At 43.0% G+C, this 19,770-nt stretch overlaps 1 protein-coding gene across 1 annotated transcript in view; it reads left to right on the forward strand.

Moving 5' to 3' along the window:
* The window catches only part of galnt18b (UDP-N-acetyl-alpha-D-galactosamine:polypeptide N-acetylgalactosaminyltransferase 18b), a gene marked incomplete at both ends in the record, with an annotated part of 58,411 nt that overhangs the window by 38,019 nt on the left and 622 nt on the right, over positions 1-19,770 (forward strand). The window contains 4 exons of the mRNA XM_079998231.1: positions 3,330-3,515; positions 6,968-7,105; positions 9,689-9,784; positions 17,964-18,128. Of these exons, the coding sequence (XP_079854357.1) occupies positions 3,330-3,515; positions 6,968-7,105; positions 9,689-9,784; positions 17,964-18,128 (585 nt within the window). The remainder of the gene's footprint in view (positions 1-3,329; positions 3,516-6,967; positions 7,106-9,688; positions 9,785-17,963; positions 18,129-19,770) is intronic.

Raw genomic sequence — 19,770 nt, forward strand, 5'->3', positions numbered from 1 at the left:
CACTTAGTGTTGTTGGCAGTGAGGCCGCAGCGTCTGGCCTTGTTGTTTGGAGCAGTTGCTTCATTTACTGCATCGCTTGGCCCAAAGCAATTTGTTGTGTGTAATTGCGGTGCATTAACACAGCGCAGCAAACACATCATTAGTTATATGCTTGCCATTATGTATGGTTTAGGATTTGGTCAAAGAGAGGGAGGACGGCGAAATACAGTCCTGCCATTCCGAGGGATTCGTGTACCTTCACAACCTTAAGCTTTCAAAGAGCCACCGTCATTTCAAAGGCTAATAACACAGCCATGAAGGACTGACTGCATTGATTTTCATAGTGGAAAATGATGAAGCCTACATCAATGTCCTTTGAAATTTGGTTCCCTTCAAATCACTTCTCAGTTCATAGGATATAATTAATAAATGGAATATAATTTATAAAAAATAGGAAATTAATAACATTGCCATTGCAATAAATTCATAGACATAAACTACTGCCCTACAGATACAGAATATACCACATTTCATTGTCTATCATCCAAGCCTCATCAAAACCAGCCATTACCCCAATTAAGAGAAATAAGACATCCAGTCGAGCGTTGGTGACTATGCGGTGTCTAATATAACTACATGCAGTATAACCATGTTGGGGACATTATGATGAAATCTGAATTCCCCTCTAAAGAGCCCATGCACCAACCCACGAGAGCTATAGCTTATTGTTCTCAACGGGGAGCCCTCAAGCCTACATGCCAGTGTGTGGCCGCAATTATGAAGTCCTTATAAAGTCATGACTATTCGGCTCAAAAACTACTGCAATATAACCACTTTTGTTCGGTCAGGATGGGGCAAGAGCTCGGCTATAGCCACACCATATCAACCCGGAAAAACTACGAATGATACGTTACACAAAAAAAAGGTTTGCGTTCTGCACTCGCTGCCTATCTTCTTTTGCTGTTGTCTGTTGAAGGTAAGAATTTCAGGCAATTTGTTATAAATCATCAAGTTATCCATCATGTAACGTGCAAATACTCTGAGGAGTCATCAAGAAAACATTATAATGGATGGCAGAAGAACTCTAGTTGCTCTCCTGGGTAATTCAAACAACATTTCCAAGTATTGTGGATGTAATAGACATGCCTGTGATAACTGTAATGCATGGAGGGAATTTTTTTTTTTTTATCATTGCCAAAGCGCCATAACTAAAGACCTTTGATGCAGCTTTTTGCTTTTGTTGTTTCATTTGAAAATTCACTGTGGATAAGGGCGGGGGTGGAGGACAGTAGCTCATAATGGAAAAAAAAATAATCTTTTGAAAAACAATCATGTCATTTTGTACATCTGAATCAGCGTGACAGGGAGTCTGGTGCAGTCTGAATATGAGCTTGGCTCTGCAGATCCAAACACAGATGGACCGGAAGCAGAAAAGGTATCCCAGGAGATCGCTGTGATTGCATTGTTATATCCACTCTACATAGAAAATCATTAAGGTAGCCATCAATTTTTACAACAACAGCTCGCGGCAACAAGGGATGATGAGGCACTGCCTTCTTATCCAGCTGTAACCACTACAGCAGACATTTGCCAGGGCTTGCATCGGGATACTAAATGTGGAACTACCCACCATGGCTAATGACAGAGGTATAATAATCAGTAATACTTGAGTTCCAAAGGGAATTTTCTTGCCGAAATGACATGAATGTGGAGCCCTAACGGTACCCCCACATCATTGGTCTGATGATAAATTAACACACTGTTGTGTTTGCCGAACATTTTGAATGTCAATCTTTTTTCCTTGCATCCCTTTTAAAACAAATTTCTCATGCTGGCTACTGGCTTGGTTATTTAGGACTTACAAACCTTTTTCAGACTGACCCCAGGCCCGGGGCGTTAATGTGGTGTTGGATCTAGTCGCGGGTCCTGGCTGTGACGTTTGATGAGACAAAGGGTGACACTGCGGTGTAAAACCGTGAGACCCGAACCGAGACGGAGGCCGGTCGCAGGGCTCCCGCCGCGCTGTCCGCCGCGCTGTCCGCCGCATTTTGGCCAAACCTCCAGACCACCTGCTTGGCCGCGCTGTGGCTGACATATGAAAGATGATCATGAAATCCTGGTAACGCGGTCACATGCGTTGTAACATGCGTCATCATGAGGATGTCGGGGTAATATGAGGTCGGCAAAGGTATGAATCCCATTTATGTATAGTAACAACGAAAAACGAAAGTTTTCTTGTGAATGACTATCATTAAGTCCAACTGCTAGCAATTTTATGTCACATATACTGTAATCAGTGCTGAACAGTCTTATTTCCATCCAATACATTTATGGAATTGCATTCCACAGTTTTCCACTTTGGTCTCCCATATCTATTTCAGGTAATGTTATAAACAGTAGTCCTGACACCCTGCTGAGCTCTTGGGCACCGCTTGGTTTATTTATTTTTTGTTGAAAACCGAGTTGGATGGATCGCGAGACCTTAATTTCATTTTTGAAAGATGAGCTTTAAAGCCAGAGTTTGTCGTCACGCAGCAAATTGGACAGGACGCTGACAGAGAATTACAGTACACCTGCAGATGCCGGGTGTTGTGCCAGTGAAAGGCCGTCAGGAACAATGCATCATAAGCAAACCCAAACAGACGGCTCCACTTTCAACCTCTGCCAAGCAGGTTGGGGTGTAATAGAGGGATCATTGTGGGCTATGAATAAAAATTATGAAAATGGACATCATTTGTGGACAGAGTTATTGCAGCAGTTCCTGATGACTAAAGAATGAATAGAGAGTGACATTGCAGGTTGAGAAGTTGAACTCCACTTGCAGACTAACTCTGTCCTAGATGCAATGGCATAGAAATACTGTTTACTTTTCTGTTTACTGTTACTGTCTTAGATAGTTTAGTATTCCAACCATATAACAATCCAAAGCCCTGTCTGCAATTTCAAGAACACTTGAAAAAACACATCTGTTGAAAACAGATATATATACATTACCTATTGAAAAGGAAGAAACTAAGTATTAATTTGATCAATTTTAATCAAATGGACAATTTGAATCCAGGCTTCTTAGTCACAATACTACGAAAATTATTGTTTCATCCGAACATTTTATGTATGTAATAATTGCATTTAATTTTCTTTCGATTCAATTACATATGTTTTGCATTTATGTTATAATTAAATTATTTTCTCATTAAACGATGCCTATCTCACCTAAGTTGTCTTCAGTTATCAATTGTGATTAGTGTCAAGGCTATGCAGAGAAATATTCTTGTTTGCTGGTGAGTACCAATGCATGGCAAAGCAGATGAATAACACTCTATCGGTTCTGTCGTGATGGGTCCTACCAGGTGTGGCAATGTGGGGGGAGTGTGGAGGTCCTGCCTTGTGCACGTATCGCCCACATCGAACGTGCACATAAGCCCTACACAGAGGACTTAACATCCCATGTGAGGAGGAACGCCCTCAGAGCCGCAGAGGTCTGGATGGACGAGTTCAAAAGCCACGTTTACATGGCCTGGAACATTCCTCAGGAGGTGAGTGGCGGTTAGGGATGAGAGTCACTATGATGAATAAAATAAGCCATCCAGTGTATATGCAATCTTGATCAGTTATGGTTAATATACTCTATGCATTATAATGCATACACCCATCATGCTGCAAGGCTGAACTTTCATCGAAGAGTTATTGCAAGCCAAATCTTAATCTTAAACCTAACCTAATCTCATAATCTCATAAATCTGTTTTACCGCAATGGACCCAGGTTATGGCTGTGGACCCAGGTGATGGCCTCTGTCATCAAAATTCTACTTCCATATTAAAAAAACAAGCAAACCTGCAATCTGGATTGAAAAATAATATCACATGAATGTATATCAAAAAAAATTAAAAAACATATAGAGAGCTTACTACCTAGGAGTGCTCGTTTGAATGAACACTCGTCTAATGCAAATTACACTTCACGAATGACAATGCAGTATGTCTTACCTGTAATACTTATTCATACGTATTCAGAGACTAAAGGTTTCTAAGTGTTGACTGTCTGACCGGAATGCAACTCACAACTTTAGTCTGCGGCTGGGTGCATCGATTTGGAACCAAGGTTCTTAAATAGAAGTGCCTTCACCTTCTAGGTTTTGCGAAGGTTACAGTAAACACATTTAACCACAAAAACAATGTTGCCGTGGAATGCTCGGGAAAGAGCTCCCGAGAACAGATCTATCAACAGGGTAATGTGAAGGCACATTTAGCCATAGGCAACACAACAAAACACGTCAATACATTATTGCTGGCATCTCGTACCGGTGTTCACATGCAGGGAAGCAGGGCTAGAACAAAAAGCCGCTGCCGTTAAGGAAGGAAATAAAGTTGAATAAACCCTTTTGAAGTGAATGGAAGAAGCGGCCCCCGAACACATGGGCACGTTCGGATCCTACTCTTCCAGATGGAAGTCACGAGTTTGCTAAACTATTTCTCAACCTGACTTTTTTTGGGGAGGTTTTCTTACATTCTTTGCTTTGAGCAACTTGTTTACACAACCTCCGTTGATTTCTCAGTTAGATTGGAGCAAACAGCCAGAAATAACGTGTGTGTACACATGACTTGACTCCACTACTCACCTGTGTTTACTTGACCACCATGTGCACACAGACTGTGCCACAGTGGCACAGTGATGGTATGTCAGCTCACAGCACATTATTTTGTCCAAATATTATTACTAAGCAAGAAATGTATTCATATGTGGGCTTCCAAATTGGCAAACCAACCCTCCAAAACAGGATTTTAACATTCCAGGCTCAGTCCTCAAATTTGTATGTATTTATCATTTGGCCATCCACGCTGAATTTCACCTTTTTTCTTCAAAACAATTTTAACTTTTGGTAGTTGCATCAAAAAAAAAAAAAAGAAAAATCCACCAGTGAAAAAGTCAATTTCAAATACTTCCAGGTAATAATTGTGAAACAAAAAGCTGAATAGAACACCTTCACTGTCTCCACTTAATGTTCATGACCTTGTTGGATATGTTGGATATTTTCAAAGTAATAATCGATAACTCTTGCGCCTTGGTACTTCCTATGAATACCAAATAAAAGCTGAAGCTGAACAAAAGGGCGGGCTAACATTGAAATGCAACCTCAAACTGTAAGAACAACTTAAGAATGGATCTATATCTCAAAATTGACCAGTGTCCATTTTGACACCGGTTGGATTTTGTCTAGTCTCGTCACACTTTACCTATTTCAACATGATTTATTCTAGTTACTGTTTTGTCAACTAAATATCTATCTCTGGTCCGCTCCTAACAGTTCCCAAATTGACAGAATAGATGGTAGAAGGTATATGCATTTGTTTAAAGTCTTGACATCCCCAGAGTCTAGTTGTGGGCCCACACGTCCTCGACGAACAATCCAATCTTCCTGTGACTCGGGAGGAGAATGGATGCAAAGATAGTTACATAATCCAAAATCTCTTTCTATCATAAATAGTCCGCCCTCGGCTCTTGTGCTGCTAAAGCGCGCTCTGAAAAGAGTTGAACATCCAGTGCACAAGGAGGCAGGAGACTCCGAGCTTTCACTGAAAGTGAGCTTAAAAAACCCCCCAAAAAACAGTGGATTTTAAAGTTTCTGTTGTGCCACAGGTGATGAAACCAGACTGAGGGGAAGTGCGTTGCATCCGCGCCTCTGAAGGAACGCACTAAAAACTGCGGAGCGTATTCTATATCTGGAAGCAGTACACAAATATACAGCTGTCCATTAAAAGAGCAGAAGGAAAGTCTGATGTGGGCGTCTGCCGAGATGTTTTCCTCTTAAGAGTTTCCCGAGCAACCTATTGGCGTATCAGAGGCATCTCACAAGCATCTGGCGCAGATTCTGCTCCAGACTTGGAATCGACTCACCCACTTAACCGTGAAAGTGCACTCGAGCCACCTTGGGCTGCCCGTTGTGTATTTTGTTGCAATTGGCGCAGAAGTAAGAGTGGGTTGGCTCGCAGTCCCAGCGTACTTTGATGCAGCTGCAGGGGAGGCCAAAGACTAGCTCAATCCCTCGGATGATGCGGACTCTGAGGTGAGCGCTGAGATTTTGGGCTCGAGAAACTTTTAGCGTTTACTTTTTTTTTTTTTTTTTTTTTTTTAAGTCTGCAAATGACCTCCCTGTGATACTCTGGTTTGCCTTTTCAATTTGGTTGTATGCCAAAACACTGCCAGAGGTAACCTGTGTTGCTTACAAGCTGTGCGGTTAGCCGAGCTCAATGTCAAAAGGATGTAATTCCCTCAGTAGTTAACGGAGAATTTACAGTGATCCGAGGAATAAATTAAAAAGTAATTATAATGTAGTTACCTCAAAATGTTAATTTTGATACCGATGATAAAAGAAAATCGAAAATAAAATCCATCACTATACATTATAGTGACAATTTGCCTGCGTGGCAGGGGGTGGCAGGGTTATTTCCTACCGCAACATTTTAGGATGACCACATTATGATAGCCCTTAATACACAATCCTAATGCACATATGTGTCCAGATTCTACTGCACAATCTGTCAAAATATGTTGATAGCTTTGAATGGCTGTAATAATGAGGCATTTTTGTCGGGGAAGCAGCCCTCCCGTGCTGCCTGGCTCAATTCTCTCCACTATCACGAGTCATTGTTCTTCCAGTTTGCTTTTGTAAGCCTAAAATTGACCATAATCACATTTAATGGAGACTCAGCATCCAGTTTTGCTTTGTCTTCACTAAGAAGAAGAAGAAGAAGAAAAGAAGCAGTATTTAGGTTAATTCACATATTGTGGGAAACAATGAGCAGCTGGTCATAGCAGCTTGTCCCTGAGTGTTTCGCGGCGTATAGTGAATTTTGAGGTGACGGTTAGTCACACACAAAGTGAACTGTCGCATAATTTCATTCATTGCTTTTCCAAAAAGCACGCTGAAGCTTCTCTATGAAATGAATTATTTTCTCTGTGTCTGTCCGCGTGTTTGTTTGGACCCAGGACTCAGGAATAGATATCGGTGACATCTCCGAGAGGAAGGCTTTGAGGAAGAGGTTGCAATGCAAGACATTCCGATGGTACCTGGTCAACATCTACCCCGAGATGAGGATGTACACCGAGACCATCGCATATGGAGCGGTATGCTCGTCCCTTCATCGCTAATTCAATTTACCGGCAAGACAGCTGATGCATGGATAAATATGCCCTAGCGAATGATTTTAATCCCCTGCCTTTTAAAGGGGCGATGTTGTCCTATAACAACCTTATCGGTGTAAGTGATTATGTCCACTCGTGTCCATCTTCCTGTAAGTTCCTCCAGGACTGACGGGATGAAGCCGTGGTGTGTTGTTAAAAAGAGACGCCAAATGAGGGAACTTGGGTACCGGACCAAACGTCTACCATTGATTGCTTATAAATCAATGGGATGAAGGAATGAAGGAATGCCTGTGTGGCATTGTCAGGGTGCCATCGTGGATATTTATGCAAATCCCTAGGATCCCTCTGGCTCCCCTCCAGTCATTGTAATATACTCTCCCTCGCCATACAATTCCAGTGCTCTGTTTTCTCTGTTGTGGATGATTTCGTCCATAGTAAACCACAAAGGTTAGTTATACTACTGTAGCATCCAGGAAATAGGACAACCTCCTTGAAATTATTGCTCACGCATTGTTACTCATGCATAATGTCTGTATTTCCCAGGATCGTCAAGCGCAACTCACGTCACACCGCCATTATTTCGTAAGAATGTGCCTTTAGTGTCCTTCAGAATGTTGTTATTTGTCCAATTTTCAACACTGAAGAATGCTTTCTGTTATTTTTCCATCGAGGCAATCCACACTCACGCATCACACACTACTTTTCTCGCTGCCGCCTGTTGATTTACGCATTAGCTGATAGAAATAGACATCTCCCGAGCTGAAAGGGAGGTGAGTCACGTATAGCTGTGTCCTTGTGAATTCACATCTCCATTTAAGCCGACACTCACACACAACTCCCCACTGGTTAATTAGGTTAGTTAACATCACCCCAGCCTAGTTAGCATGGCATGCTCAAACAAGCGCCTTGGCATTTAAATTCAGTACATGCTCACCCTAATGCTCATGCTAATTAGGATTTACATTTTTGTTTAAAGGGCGCCTGTTATACTCCTTTTCAACAAGTTAATATAGGTTGCTGAGTTCCCCAAAACATGTCTTTGAAGATTTTTTTGCTGAAAATACCACTGAGATTATGCATTCTAGCCATTCTAACATGCCTCTAGAACCCGGATTCTTACCGACGCGCTGTTTCAGTGTGTGCCGCTTTATACCACGCCCCGCTCCAGAGCGACGGCGGCGCGCACAGCGGTTTGACACTCTCCTTTTCGGTGCTGTTGATGTGTGTTTAGTCGTGCAAATCCCACATACAGCAACCAAGATCTTCTGATCACGGGATTACAGTGTAACCAGTCCGTTACAAGTGAACTATTAAGATTACCTAGTGCTAAACGGCAAAAGAAACACACAGCAAAATTATTTTTTTAAATACTTACATTTCCCTCGTCTACAGCTTTGTCACAGACAGTTATTGATTCCTCTTTCTTTTAAACGGTTTGTGCCGGTCTTTTCAGCCAACAACAGAGCAGTTCCCATGCTTAGCTGTTAGCTTCGACATAATGCTAGCAGGTCCGACACGTGCAAGCCGCGTCGTGGAAGAATCAACGTCACCCGGAGGGAAATAATTAAAAAGTACGACTTCTTAATGTTTTAAGTAAATTTGATAACAGCTGGGTATCTTTGTCCAAGTGCTCCCCACGGGGTACACCGGAGAAATACAAGGGGTTTCTGGTATTACCAGACATATACTGTATATGCTTAGCGTAAAGGAGCCGGGCTTATGCATAGAAAGAGTTTGAGCGTCATCGTGTGACTACATGCCTTGTTCTTTATACAATGATCAGCAGTTTTAGTCTGAGCGCCGAGTGCGTTGAGAGTCCACAATCCCCGTTGTGCATGTGCAGGATAATTATAGCAGATAAAGCAGGTACATCTGTATCTAAGAGTGAAAAATCAATATCTAAGGGTGAAAAATCAATATACAAGAACAGAAAATCAGTACGTGTGTGAACACAATATTGTCTTATCTCTACACAATGATGAGGAGCAAAGGACTGAGGCACGGCCTCCACGAGCTGGAAACAACAAGATCAATAACTCAAAGTATAGCGCAATCCTCCTAGTAATGTGCACATAAAATTAGAATCCATTGGTCATCGACTGTAAGCGAGAGTTCGTAAGTAATTTAAAGAGTTCATGAAAAGTTGAGGAGATCTTCAGGCGATCTTCTCCCCCCGAAGCAGTATGTTTTTATTTTCGATGCAAAACAAGCACTGTGCGTACTGGGGACACTTTCTCCATCACTCTCTTCACAGTTTGTGTATTAGTAGGCCAATCAAAGACCCAAAAGTACAGTATGTGCACAAGCACTGAAAAGGTGAGGATTTTTTATCATAGGTCCCCTTTAATATTCAAATGCATGGTAAATGGTTTAGTCATAGGAGTTATATTTTCGAAATGTCAAATCCCAAGCGTTATATATGTTTGTGTGTGTGTGTGTGTGTGTGTGTGTGTGTGTGTGTGTGTGTGTGTGCGCGCGTGTGTGTATGCGTGCGTGCGCGCGCGTGCGCGCCGTGCGCGCGTGCGTGTGTGTGTGTGTGTTTGTGTTTGTGCATGCCTCCCACAGCTGAAGAACTCTTTGAAGAATGACCTGTGTCTGGACCAGGGACCCGACACTGATAATGTCCCCATCCTGTATCTCTGTCACGGGATGACACCTCAGGTTAGAATGTCTCATTACCGCCATTGCTGCTGTTTTTGTTGTTGTTGTTGTTTATTCCAAATCCCCATTAGTTTCACCTACTATTCCTTCCGGGGTCCAGATGGAGACATTTGAAATACAACTAAAACAACAAAATAGATTGCCACAAAGTAAACAATGAAAAAATAGGCTGGGCATAAAATATCAATAACAAAAACACCTCACCCAAACCTAACCCTGTAATACAGCCATCAAATTTAAACATATTGTTTTGAATTCAATTGAACAACGCTTTCTGGGTGTGTATATATAAGGATCTGTAGTATAGTACTATAGTAGTATATATATATATACACCACGTTCCAAATTATTGTGCAAATTATATTTTCTCTGATTTTACTAAATAGTCGAGGCAAAGGACAGTCAGTATAATTTTCAAGTCATCAACCGTTAGGGTAGAAAGTTATTGAACAAATCTCCCAATGATAACAGTATTGTTTTCAAAAATAAAAAACTCGAAATGCACTGTTCCAAATTATTATGCACAACAAGTTTCAAAACATTTTATAGGTTGTAAAGAACTGAAGATGGTCATTTGTTGAATTTGCAGCATTAGGAATCATATTTACTGAAATCAAAAGCTATTTCAATCAAAACCATCTTAACAGGCCAAGTTACATGTTAACATAGGACCCTTCTTTGATATCACCTTCACAATTCTTGCCTCCATTAAACTTGTGAGTTTTTGGAGAGTTTCTGCTTGAATTTCTTTGCAGGATGTCAGAATAGCCTCCCAGAGCTGCTGTTTTGGTGTGAACTGCCTCCCACCCTCATAGATCTTTTGCTTGAGGATGCTCCAAAGGTTCTTAATAGGGTTGAGGTCAGGGGAGGATGGGGGCCACACCATGAGTTTCTCTCCTTTAATGCCCATAGCAGCCAATGACACAGAGGTATTCTTTGCAGCATGAGATGGTGCATTGTCATGCAGGAAGATGATTTTGCTACAGAAGGCATGGTTCTTCTTTTTGTACCATGGAAGAAAGTGTCAGTCAGAAAGTCTATATACTTTGCAAAAGTCATTTTCACACCTTCAGGGACCCTAAAGGGGCCTACCAGCTCTCTCCCCATGATTCCGGCCCAAAACATGACTGAGCCATCTCCTTGCTGACGTCGCAGCCTTGTTGGGACCTGGTGCTCATTTTACCTGCTTCTAACACATCACATTCAAGAACTGACTGTTCACTTGCTGCCTAATTTATCCCACCCGTTGAAAGGTACCAATGGGACAAAATTAGCAATGTTATTCACTTCACCTGTCAGTGGTTTTAATGTTGTGGCTGATTGGCATATACTTTAGAATTTGTCCTGTTGTGTGAAGGGGTTAATTTTCGAGAATTAAACAAGTGAGTGGATATCTACTTAATCTGCAATCACCACCTCCCAATTCCCCTTGGTTTTAGGGACCTCTCACTTAAAAGAATACACCAATATGCTATTCTTTATTTTTTTTATTTTTTTATTCGGGAATGTACTGGGTTTCTGCCAATGTGTTTCGACCAACTTTGGTGCCCATTTAAATTAATATATCAAAGGTTTACTTCCAGCCATTGACCAAGTTCTACATTGTTCCTCGACTCTCATAAAAGGGAGAACTACCTTCTTCAAGCGCCTGTTCAAGTTGTTCACTATTCGTTTTCTCCAGCCCTTCTTTGTCTTTTAGCTCCTATTGATCCCTTGATTTTGTTACGTGGAGGGAGATTGTTTATAGGTGCTTCTATAACCTTGCACCACTGGCTGTAAACTTGTTTTATAATGTGATGCCCGGAGATTACCTCGCTGTTATCCTTGCCAATTCAAATAGATCTTTTTGGAGATGCTTGGCTTTCACTCCACACGTAGCGATGGTAATGCCGGCATGTAGACTCTCACTGAGGAGAAATCCCGAGTCGTGACTTAACGAGGGCTTTGAGAGCTTGCGGAAACAGATCATCCCAAAATACCCCAACACACTGGGCACATGTTCCACAAACTGAGCAGGAAATCTGGTAAATCTCCACGCCCCATCCCGTCTAATTTATTTGTTATGGATTTCTTCCAAGAATACAAATAAGAATGCACTGGTGCGAGCTTTTCCCTTCAAAGCTGGCATTGGCAAAGGAATTGTCTTCCCTTGCTTGTTAGAACGACACATTGATTCCAGCCCCATGATGAGACAATGAGGGACTATGTCACCGCGCTCCTCCATTAAATAAACCTAAAGAGATGTGAGATGCGACCTTATTGTTTTTTGAGGCAAAAAGTCTGGCCTCCCACCTGACCCTCACGATACCCCAGCGAACTTGGTCGCTGGCTTCTTTCTCACACTATGGAAAACAATCACACGGACAGATGGAACAACCCGAATGGCAGCCGCCCATCTTTCATCCTGGCACGGACGCAGAATGGCCGACGTGTCAGAATGTTTTGAGGCGTGTTCAGTGTGACAGCACTGGCAAGCGGGTTCAGTCACATTGATTTCCTTCCAGATCTTCCCGACGCACTTCGATCCTCTTCCCCTTCTCCCTGGTCGGGTGACCATGACGCACCGCGAGCCGGCTGTCCGGTTCTGACCAGTCTGAGGATGACATTGTGCCCTTGGCTGCATCGCACTGTGATGTGCAGTGTGTATTTAGATGGTTTGTGTTGGAGTGTGAAGCGGTCGCTATGCAGATCAGCGTCTGCACGCTTCTCTCGGTGGAAAAGGCTTGTCCCTTTTGGGCGAGGAGGGAGAGATTGCCCCGAGTAGATAGTAGTCGCGGTCGTGAAGAAAGAGCCGTAAGGCAAAAGCTCTCGATTTCAACATTCCTCCCCTTACCGTCAGTCACAAGTTTTGCTTCCGCGACCCAAAGAATTAATGAGACTGTGGATACAAGCTTGAAAAAATAGGCTGGGCCCAGGGTGGCTGGGCCTCTCTGTAATAGGGTGAAATCAGCGATCCAAGAGGACCTCGGAGTATCCGCTGCTCCTTCACATTTAGGAGCCACCTCATCCACATTAGCCAACCCCCGTTAGCCTTATTCCCATGTTAGCCTCCCCCCTATTAGCCTTCACCCCGTTAGCCTCTCCCCTGTTAGCATTCCCCCTGTAAGCGTCCCCCCATTAGCCTTCCCCCATTAGCCGCCCACTGTTAGCCTTCCCCCCATTAACCTCCCCTGTTAGCCTCCCCCTGTTAGGCTCTCCCTGTTAGCCTCTCCCTGTTAGCCTCCCCCTGTTAGTCTCCCCCTATTAGCCTCTCCCCCTGTTAGCCTTCCCTTGTTAGCCTTGCCTTGTTAGCCTTCCCTCCGTTAGCCTTCACGCCATTAGCCACCCCGTGGATGTGGACCAGGTACATCCGACTGGGAGAAGACCCAGGCCGACCCAGAATGCACTGGAGGGATTATAACTCCTGGCCCGCCTGAGAATGCCATGGGGAAATGCAGCAGACCCCTAAGCTGATTGATCTTTCCTTCAAATTTTCCCTAACATTGTAAACAAGAAGCAATCCCGAGCTACACAGAACTGGATAGTCGTTTCAGTGTAACACGGGGCCGTCTTCAAATGAAGCACTGGTTGTATCGATTAACCTTCAGATGCTCAAAAAAAACAAAAAACATTTATGAACAACTAGTGTTGTGTGGTTATGGGGCTTTTACCCTCTAGTGGGCCTTAACAGCCTTTACAGACTATAACCATGGCCACGGGTTATGAAACATATTTAACTTGACTTGACAGACAATGTACAATGGTGTTGGAAGCAGGAACAAAACAAAGTGCAAACTGGCGCCAGACTCCAGACTGCAAACTCCTGTTGAACTTGCAGCTTTAAATAACTCTCCATGTGATATTAGCAGAGGTTCTTGCATTTCACTGTATGAACCCCCTAGCCACATTTAAACCCCTATCAATAAATAAGACAAACAATGAAATACGATAGTTTTAAATGCAACTGATTAATTCCTAGCTAATACGCATAAATCTAAACAGCAAAATATGTCATTACCACAACCCACTCTAATTATTCGTGGTACACTGGGCTCCATAGGGTCAGGAACATGATTCTAACAAGAAAAATGACCTCCCTTCTAAGGAAATTTGAGCAAAGAGCTCATTCCCATTAATCACGGTGCTGTGAATGTTGCTTAGAGAAGGTTTCCTTGTGTCATGTTGCTTAGAGAGAGTTGCCTTGTGTCATGTTGCCTAGAGAAGGCTGTCTTGTGTCATGTTGCCTAGAGAAGGTTTCCTTGTGTCATGTTGCTTAGAGAAAGTTGCCTTGTGTCATGTTGCCTAGAGAAGGCTGTCTTGTGTCATGTTGCCTAGAGAAGGTTTCCTTGTGTCATGTTGCTTAGAGAAATTGCCTTGTGTCATGTTGCTTAGAGAAGGTTTCCTTGTGTCATGTTGCTTAGAGAATGTTTCCTTGTGTCATGTTGCCGGGAGACGTTTTCCTTGTGTCATGTTGCCGTGAGAAGTTTTCCTTGTGTCATGTTGCTTAGAGAAGCTTTCCTTGTGTCATGTTGGCTTGAGAAAGTTGCCTTGTGTCATGTTGCTTAGAGAAGGTTGCCTTTTGTCATGTTGCCCGGAGAAGGTTGCCTTGTGTCATGTTGCCTCGAGAAGGTTGCCTTGTTTCATGTTGCCTAGAGAAGGTTGCCTTGTGTCACGTTAACTAGAGAAGGTTGCCTTGTGTTATGTTGCCTTGAGAAGGTTCCCTTGTGTCTTGTTTACTAGAGAATGTTGCCTTGTGTCATGTTGCCTTGAGAAGGTTCCCTTGTGTCTTGTTAACTATAGAATGTTGCCTTGTGTCTTGTTAACTAGAGAAGGTTGCCTTGTGTTATGTTGCCTAGGGAGGGTTGCCTTGAGAAGGTTGTCATGTTGCCTAGAGAAGGTTGTCTTGTGTTATGTTGCCTAGAGAAGGCTGCCTTGTGTCATGTTTCCTTGAGAAGGTTGCTTTGTGTCTTGTTGCCTTGAGAAGGTTGTCTTGTGTTATGTTGCCTAGAGAAGGTCGCCTTGTGTCATGTTGCCTAGAGAAGGTTGCCTTGAGAAGGTTGCTTTGTGTCTTGTTGCCTTGAGAAGGTTGCCTAGAGAAGGTTGCCTAGAGAAGGTTGCCTTGTGTGATGTTGCCAAGAGAAGGTTGCCTAGAGAAGGTCACCTTGTGTCATGTCTAGGGAAGGTTGCCTTGTGGCATGTTGCCTCGAGAAACATTTAGATCGATATTAGCTCTGCTGTCAAGCTCTGCAAATAACTAAAACACAGCAAGATTTTGTGATGAAGGATGACGGTTTAGCTTCAGAGGGAATGTTTGGGTGGAGAAGAGATGATGAGAATGAGGTCCACGATGGCAGTCGTCCTTTAAGTCTGCAGGGTTGGCATTTCTTTAGCAGTCGCTTTCGCCCCTCAACATAACAGCTCATTTACAATCCATGTGCAAATACCTCTTATCCACTACTTACCTACTCATGAGCTTTATTTTATCCCCCGTCCACAGGTTTATTGTTTGTTGTCCATTCAGTTGCATTGCCTCACTTGTTTTCCTTCACATTTTTGTGCTTTGTAGCTTCTTTTGTTACCTTGGGTGCCTGAATCTAGCATTTGTACTGTGTTCCCATAAGACACATGGAAAGGATTTGCAAAGTTTAACATCCAGATGGACACACCTACCGAATGTATTTATTTAACACCAACATTTTTGGATAATGAATGAAAATCTCTATTTGCAACTATACTTGAATGACTTTTTTCCCTGATGATTAAATTATGTTATTATATAATAACAAAATGTATACAATAATACACAGGATCCGATGTTGATTCTGATCTGATCCGATCCAATTGTACATGCTCTGGTCACTTTTACATTCATTGTAAATAATTCATTCTAATGTACATATTCATCGGCATACCTCTACTTTACATTATAATATTTAATATTTATATTCATATTGTCCACTCATACTCCCCCCTCTACAACTCCCCCCTCTACAACCATCAGAATACATGCCATACTCCTCGTTTTTACATTCACCAGTGCTGCTGTTAATGTTCTATCATTGTGTTTATATATTTTTACTATGCATACTTTTTATTGTATTTGGATATTTTCTTATTAAACATTTGAAAAAAAAGGTATAATAAAAAAAAAAATCAACGCCTACGTAGTTTCCTCATCACAAGAATTTCACTGTTCAGAATGACCCTGTGTTACACTGTGCATCTGATAAATAAAACGCTTTGACTTTGACTTTAAATCCATTGTGCTTATAATGAGGGGATTACACAAAAGCAAAAACACTTGCACACCTTGTCCCGCTTAAATATACAAAGTGTTTCCACCAATCCACCACATCCACCGCTTTCTGTGACCTTTCTGTGACGCTGCATTTCTGCAAGAAGAAAAGAAAGAGAAAAGATAAACAACAAAATGTTTTATCAAAATAAAGGTCACAACAGTCTGACAGAGCCCGCTTGTGTGACATATAAGCAAAGACGTGCGGCTGCTTCCAGGTTCCCTGGATATCTTGTGGAACTTGAGGAGTCCGGCGGGGTCATTTCCTTGATACGAAAGTGCATTGGAATCAGGTTACCGTCTGCCAGGGAGGCTCGCTTATTTGACTACTCTGCGGTTCTGCGTCCTACGAGAAAAATAATCTTTAATGGCCTCAGCGTAGACAGTGGTGGGCTCACAGCCCATTACGTCTGTCATCCAATTTACCAGTGTATTTTTCCAAATTTGTTATGTAACGTGGAAAGAAATCTCGCTATTCCTTCCATTGCTGTTTGTATCTGGATAATTATCTTGTCAACACACAATGATCCATAGAGCAGTACTAGCAATAAATTATTTTTTTAGTTTAAAAAGTTTTTTAGTTCCACCATTTCAATGACTGAGTAAAGGATGGGGGTTGGATGCAGTCGATCGCAGACGACTGTTGCCGAGGAAGAAAAAGAATCTACAAGAGCACGAAACAGTCGCATCAAGAGAAACCTGCTGATAATTCATAAATATAAATGCAAACACCCACAGGTGGATTGGCCACATCCGGAGGAGTGGAATAGGTAGATACTGTAGAATAGATTGGGGTTTATTTGGTGAGAAGCGGATGATGGCGTGTTTCGTTTGACACTGTGAAAAAGTTTAAAAAAGTGGAATGAATACAGCATATATATATGTATATATACAGTATATATATATACAGAGAGTATATGACATTTTCCTTGGCATTATGCAGCGTGTGTCCTTTTTTGTACCCGGTTCCCAGTTGCTTTGGATTTTATCGGGTATTGAGCATTTCTATTCCCGCTAATGCAATTGCTTTGGATTCCTGTCGTGCATTTTCCATCTTCCATCCCATACAACAGCTTGTGTACAAGTACAAATAGCTGACGGAGCCAACGTGTCTCAGCCTCATTAGCATGTGTGCAGCAGCATCTGAAGCCAGCAGGTATGACAACATCTCTGTTGATTTGAGGTTTTAGGCAGAGCCCGGCGTGTTGTTCGAACCCGAATCACGGAAGAGAACGGAGGCGGTTGGAAGCTCCCACGGCTCGACGTGTGTTTTCTGGCCGTGCTTTGTCCAGGGCTTACGATACCTCACAACCTTTTTGACCGTTATGCCTGTTTGCAGTTTGCCGTTTATCTCCATGCGATTCTCCGACTCCGCGTCTTGGTCTTTTTTAGGGAAGTGCTGGGGGTGGGATCAACGAGCGCCGGGCTTGTTGATTCATTTGTAGTGCGCGACAAGCCTCCGGAGGGAAGCCACTGAGCGGTTTATGGTGTTTCGTACAAATGGAGAAAAAGGGCTGCGGCTGCCCTTTTCGTCGCTGTGTGGAGAGGCCGGTGCGAGAGGAGGGAGGCTGCGCAATTCCAGATGCTGCACACGTTAAGAAGCATCAAACCAGTCAAGCGTGTTGAGACAAAACTCCATCCATCCTCCCTGTGTCAAGGACTCTGAGTGTCGGTGCTCACCTCAAACAGCGCACAGAAAAGGAGAACAATAGAAAATTATTCAGAGGTTGTGTGTTGCGGTACACTGTGGCTAGAACATTTAGTCGACTGACGTTCAGAAATACTAAAAAGGTCTAAAAATAAGAAGTGAATTTAGAGGTTCTCAGCTTCTTTATGGAGCCGTAAAAAAAATACCTGGTTGCTTATGAGTACTTATTTGCGGTACTGGACGTTCTTTCCTTGCAGAATGTGTACTACAGCAGTACTCAGCAGCTCCACATCGGCCTCCTAAGTCCCACCGTCGATGACGACGACAACAAGTGCCTGGTGGACGTGAACAGCCACCCCCGTCTCATCGAGTGCAGCTATGCAGCCGCCAAACGCATGAAGCTCCACTGGCTCTTCACTCAGGTCAGAAATACGCAAAAAGCGGCTACTTCATCTCTAACCAGCGAGTACAATCACAAATAAAGACATCTAGTGTCTCCGGCTCGTCCCAAACCAAGGCTACGGCTTCCACCCGGCTCGGAGAGCCTCATTAAGGCCTGACATGCGGAACCCAAATTGCATAGAAGTTTCACGGTTGACGGAGTTTTCCACATTCCTGCAGCTCATTTGGACATGAAGACTGGATACTTCATAATGATTCTCTCTGCCCTCATCATCAGGTTTAGAGCTGCAGGCTGCATAAAAAATATATTAATAAAACAGGCTCAATGCAAAGCATTCTTTAAGTGTCAGGGACTGACCTTTCGTCTTTTTCTGTCCTTCCCACAGTTCTTCCCTTGTTGAACACGCCTCCATAAGACTCTGTTAAAGGTTTGACTCTCAGAGGAAATTTGAATGCGTTGAATGCATGCTCTTTTATCATTTAGCGTAATTCACAAATCAAATTAAGTTTTAGATTAAAGCAAGCAATATTACTATATAAAGCCTTCCCTGTACACTCCTGCATGTTCAATGGCCACATTAATTAAGCAGCTGTCAAACCACAACAAGGGAGCAATATTCTGCTCTAATTGTACAACAAAATCAATTGCCATTAAGCGTGAAGTTTTCACTCTTCGCCCCCCCTGCACCTCACTCACCTTCCCGACGTCGACCCCTCGGTGCTTACTTGACTTAACATATTATAACCTAACAAGTAAAAGAGCCAGGCCATCTCATACGTGCGGCATTAATTATCGATGCAACGACTTGCATTTCAGAAGAGCACCTCCGTGCAGCCGTCTCGCGGGGCGTCGCACCGTACCGTCTGAACTCATCTGCTAAAGCGCCCCGCTCAAACCTCAAATTGATCGCGTGTCGAGAGAAACCCGGCTCGCTCTCCCGGGCCGCGCCTTTCCCGGATTTCGACAACGAAGTCGAGTGCTGTCTCAGTTGCGATTCGGACAGCCTTTGTCAAATTCATTTCTTTTTACGTGATAATTAAATTGAAATAGTTCAGGGTTATTTTCATAGCCCAAAAGCGTTTTATAGGAGTGTCAATGAATGCTGAATTGGAACTGGCCTCAGTAAGATGCATAAACACACACACACACACACACACACACACACACACACACACACACACAGGTGAATACACACCACAGCACACACACATAAGCAGTGAGCACGGACAGCGACCCGCCCGTGCCGACGTGCACACACACAGTTCACACGACGCCACAAAGCGTCTCTGCATAATTGCACGTTCTCGTCACACCAGTGCCTTCCTCGTTTGGTTTTCTAGCCTGAACGCGGTCGGAGAAAAAACAAATTACATTAGAAACTTCTGACAGGGACGTCAGCGCTTTGTATAAGACAGCGTTCGACTCCATCCAATTGAAACAAAATGTGTAAGGTTCTGGTACACGGTGGAGGACGTTTGATGGAGTTCGTTTCGGATTCTTACAATTTATTTTGCCGTATAAGTCCATAATCTCTTGAAGTTTTGTTTCATGGAACGTGACTTCGACGTCTAACTCGTGGTTTTTTTGGGGGGGGGGGCGGGGGGGGTTGACGACCAGCAAGCTTGACTTTTTAATTGTTGTCTTATCTTCTTTTCGGTTTA

This window comes from Zeus faber (assembly GCF_960531495.2).
Source record: "Zeus faber genome assembly, chromosome: 3".
Classification (NCBI taxonomy): domain Eukaryota; kingdom Metazoa; phylum Chordata; class Actinopteri; order Zeiformes; family Zeidae; genus Zeus; species Zeus faber.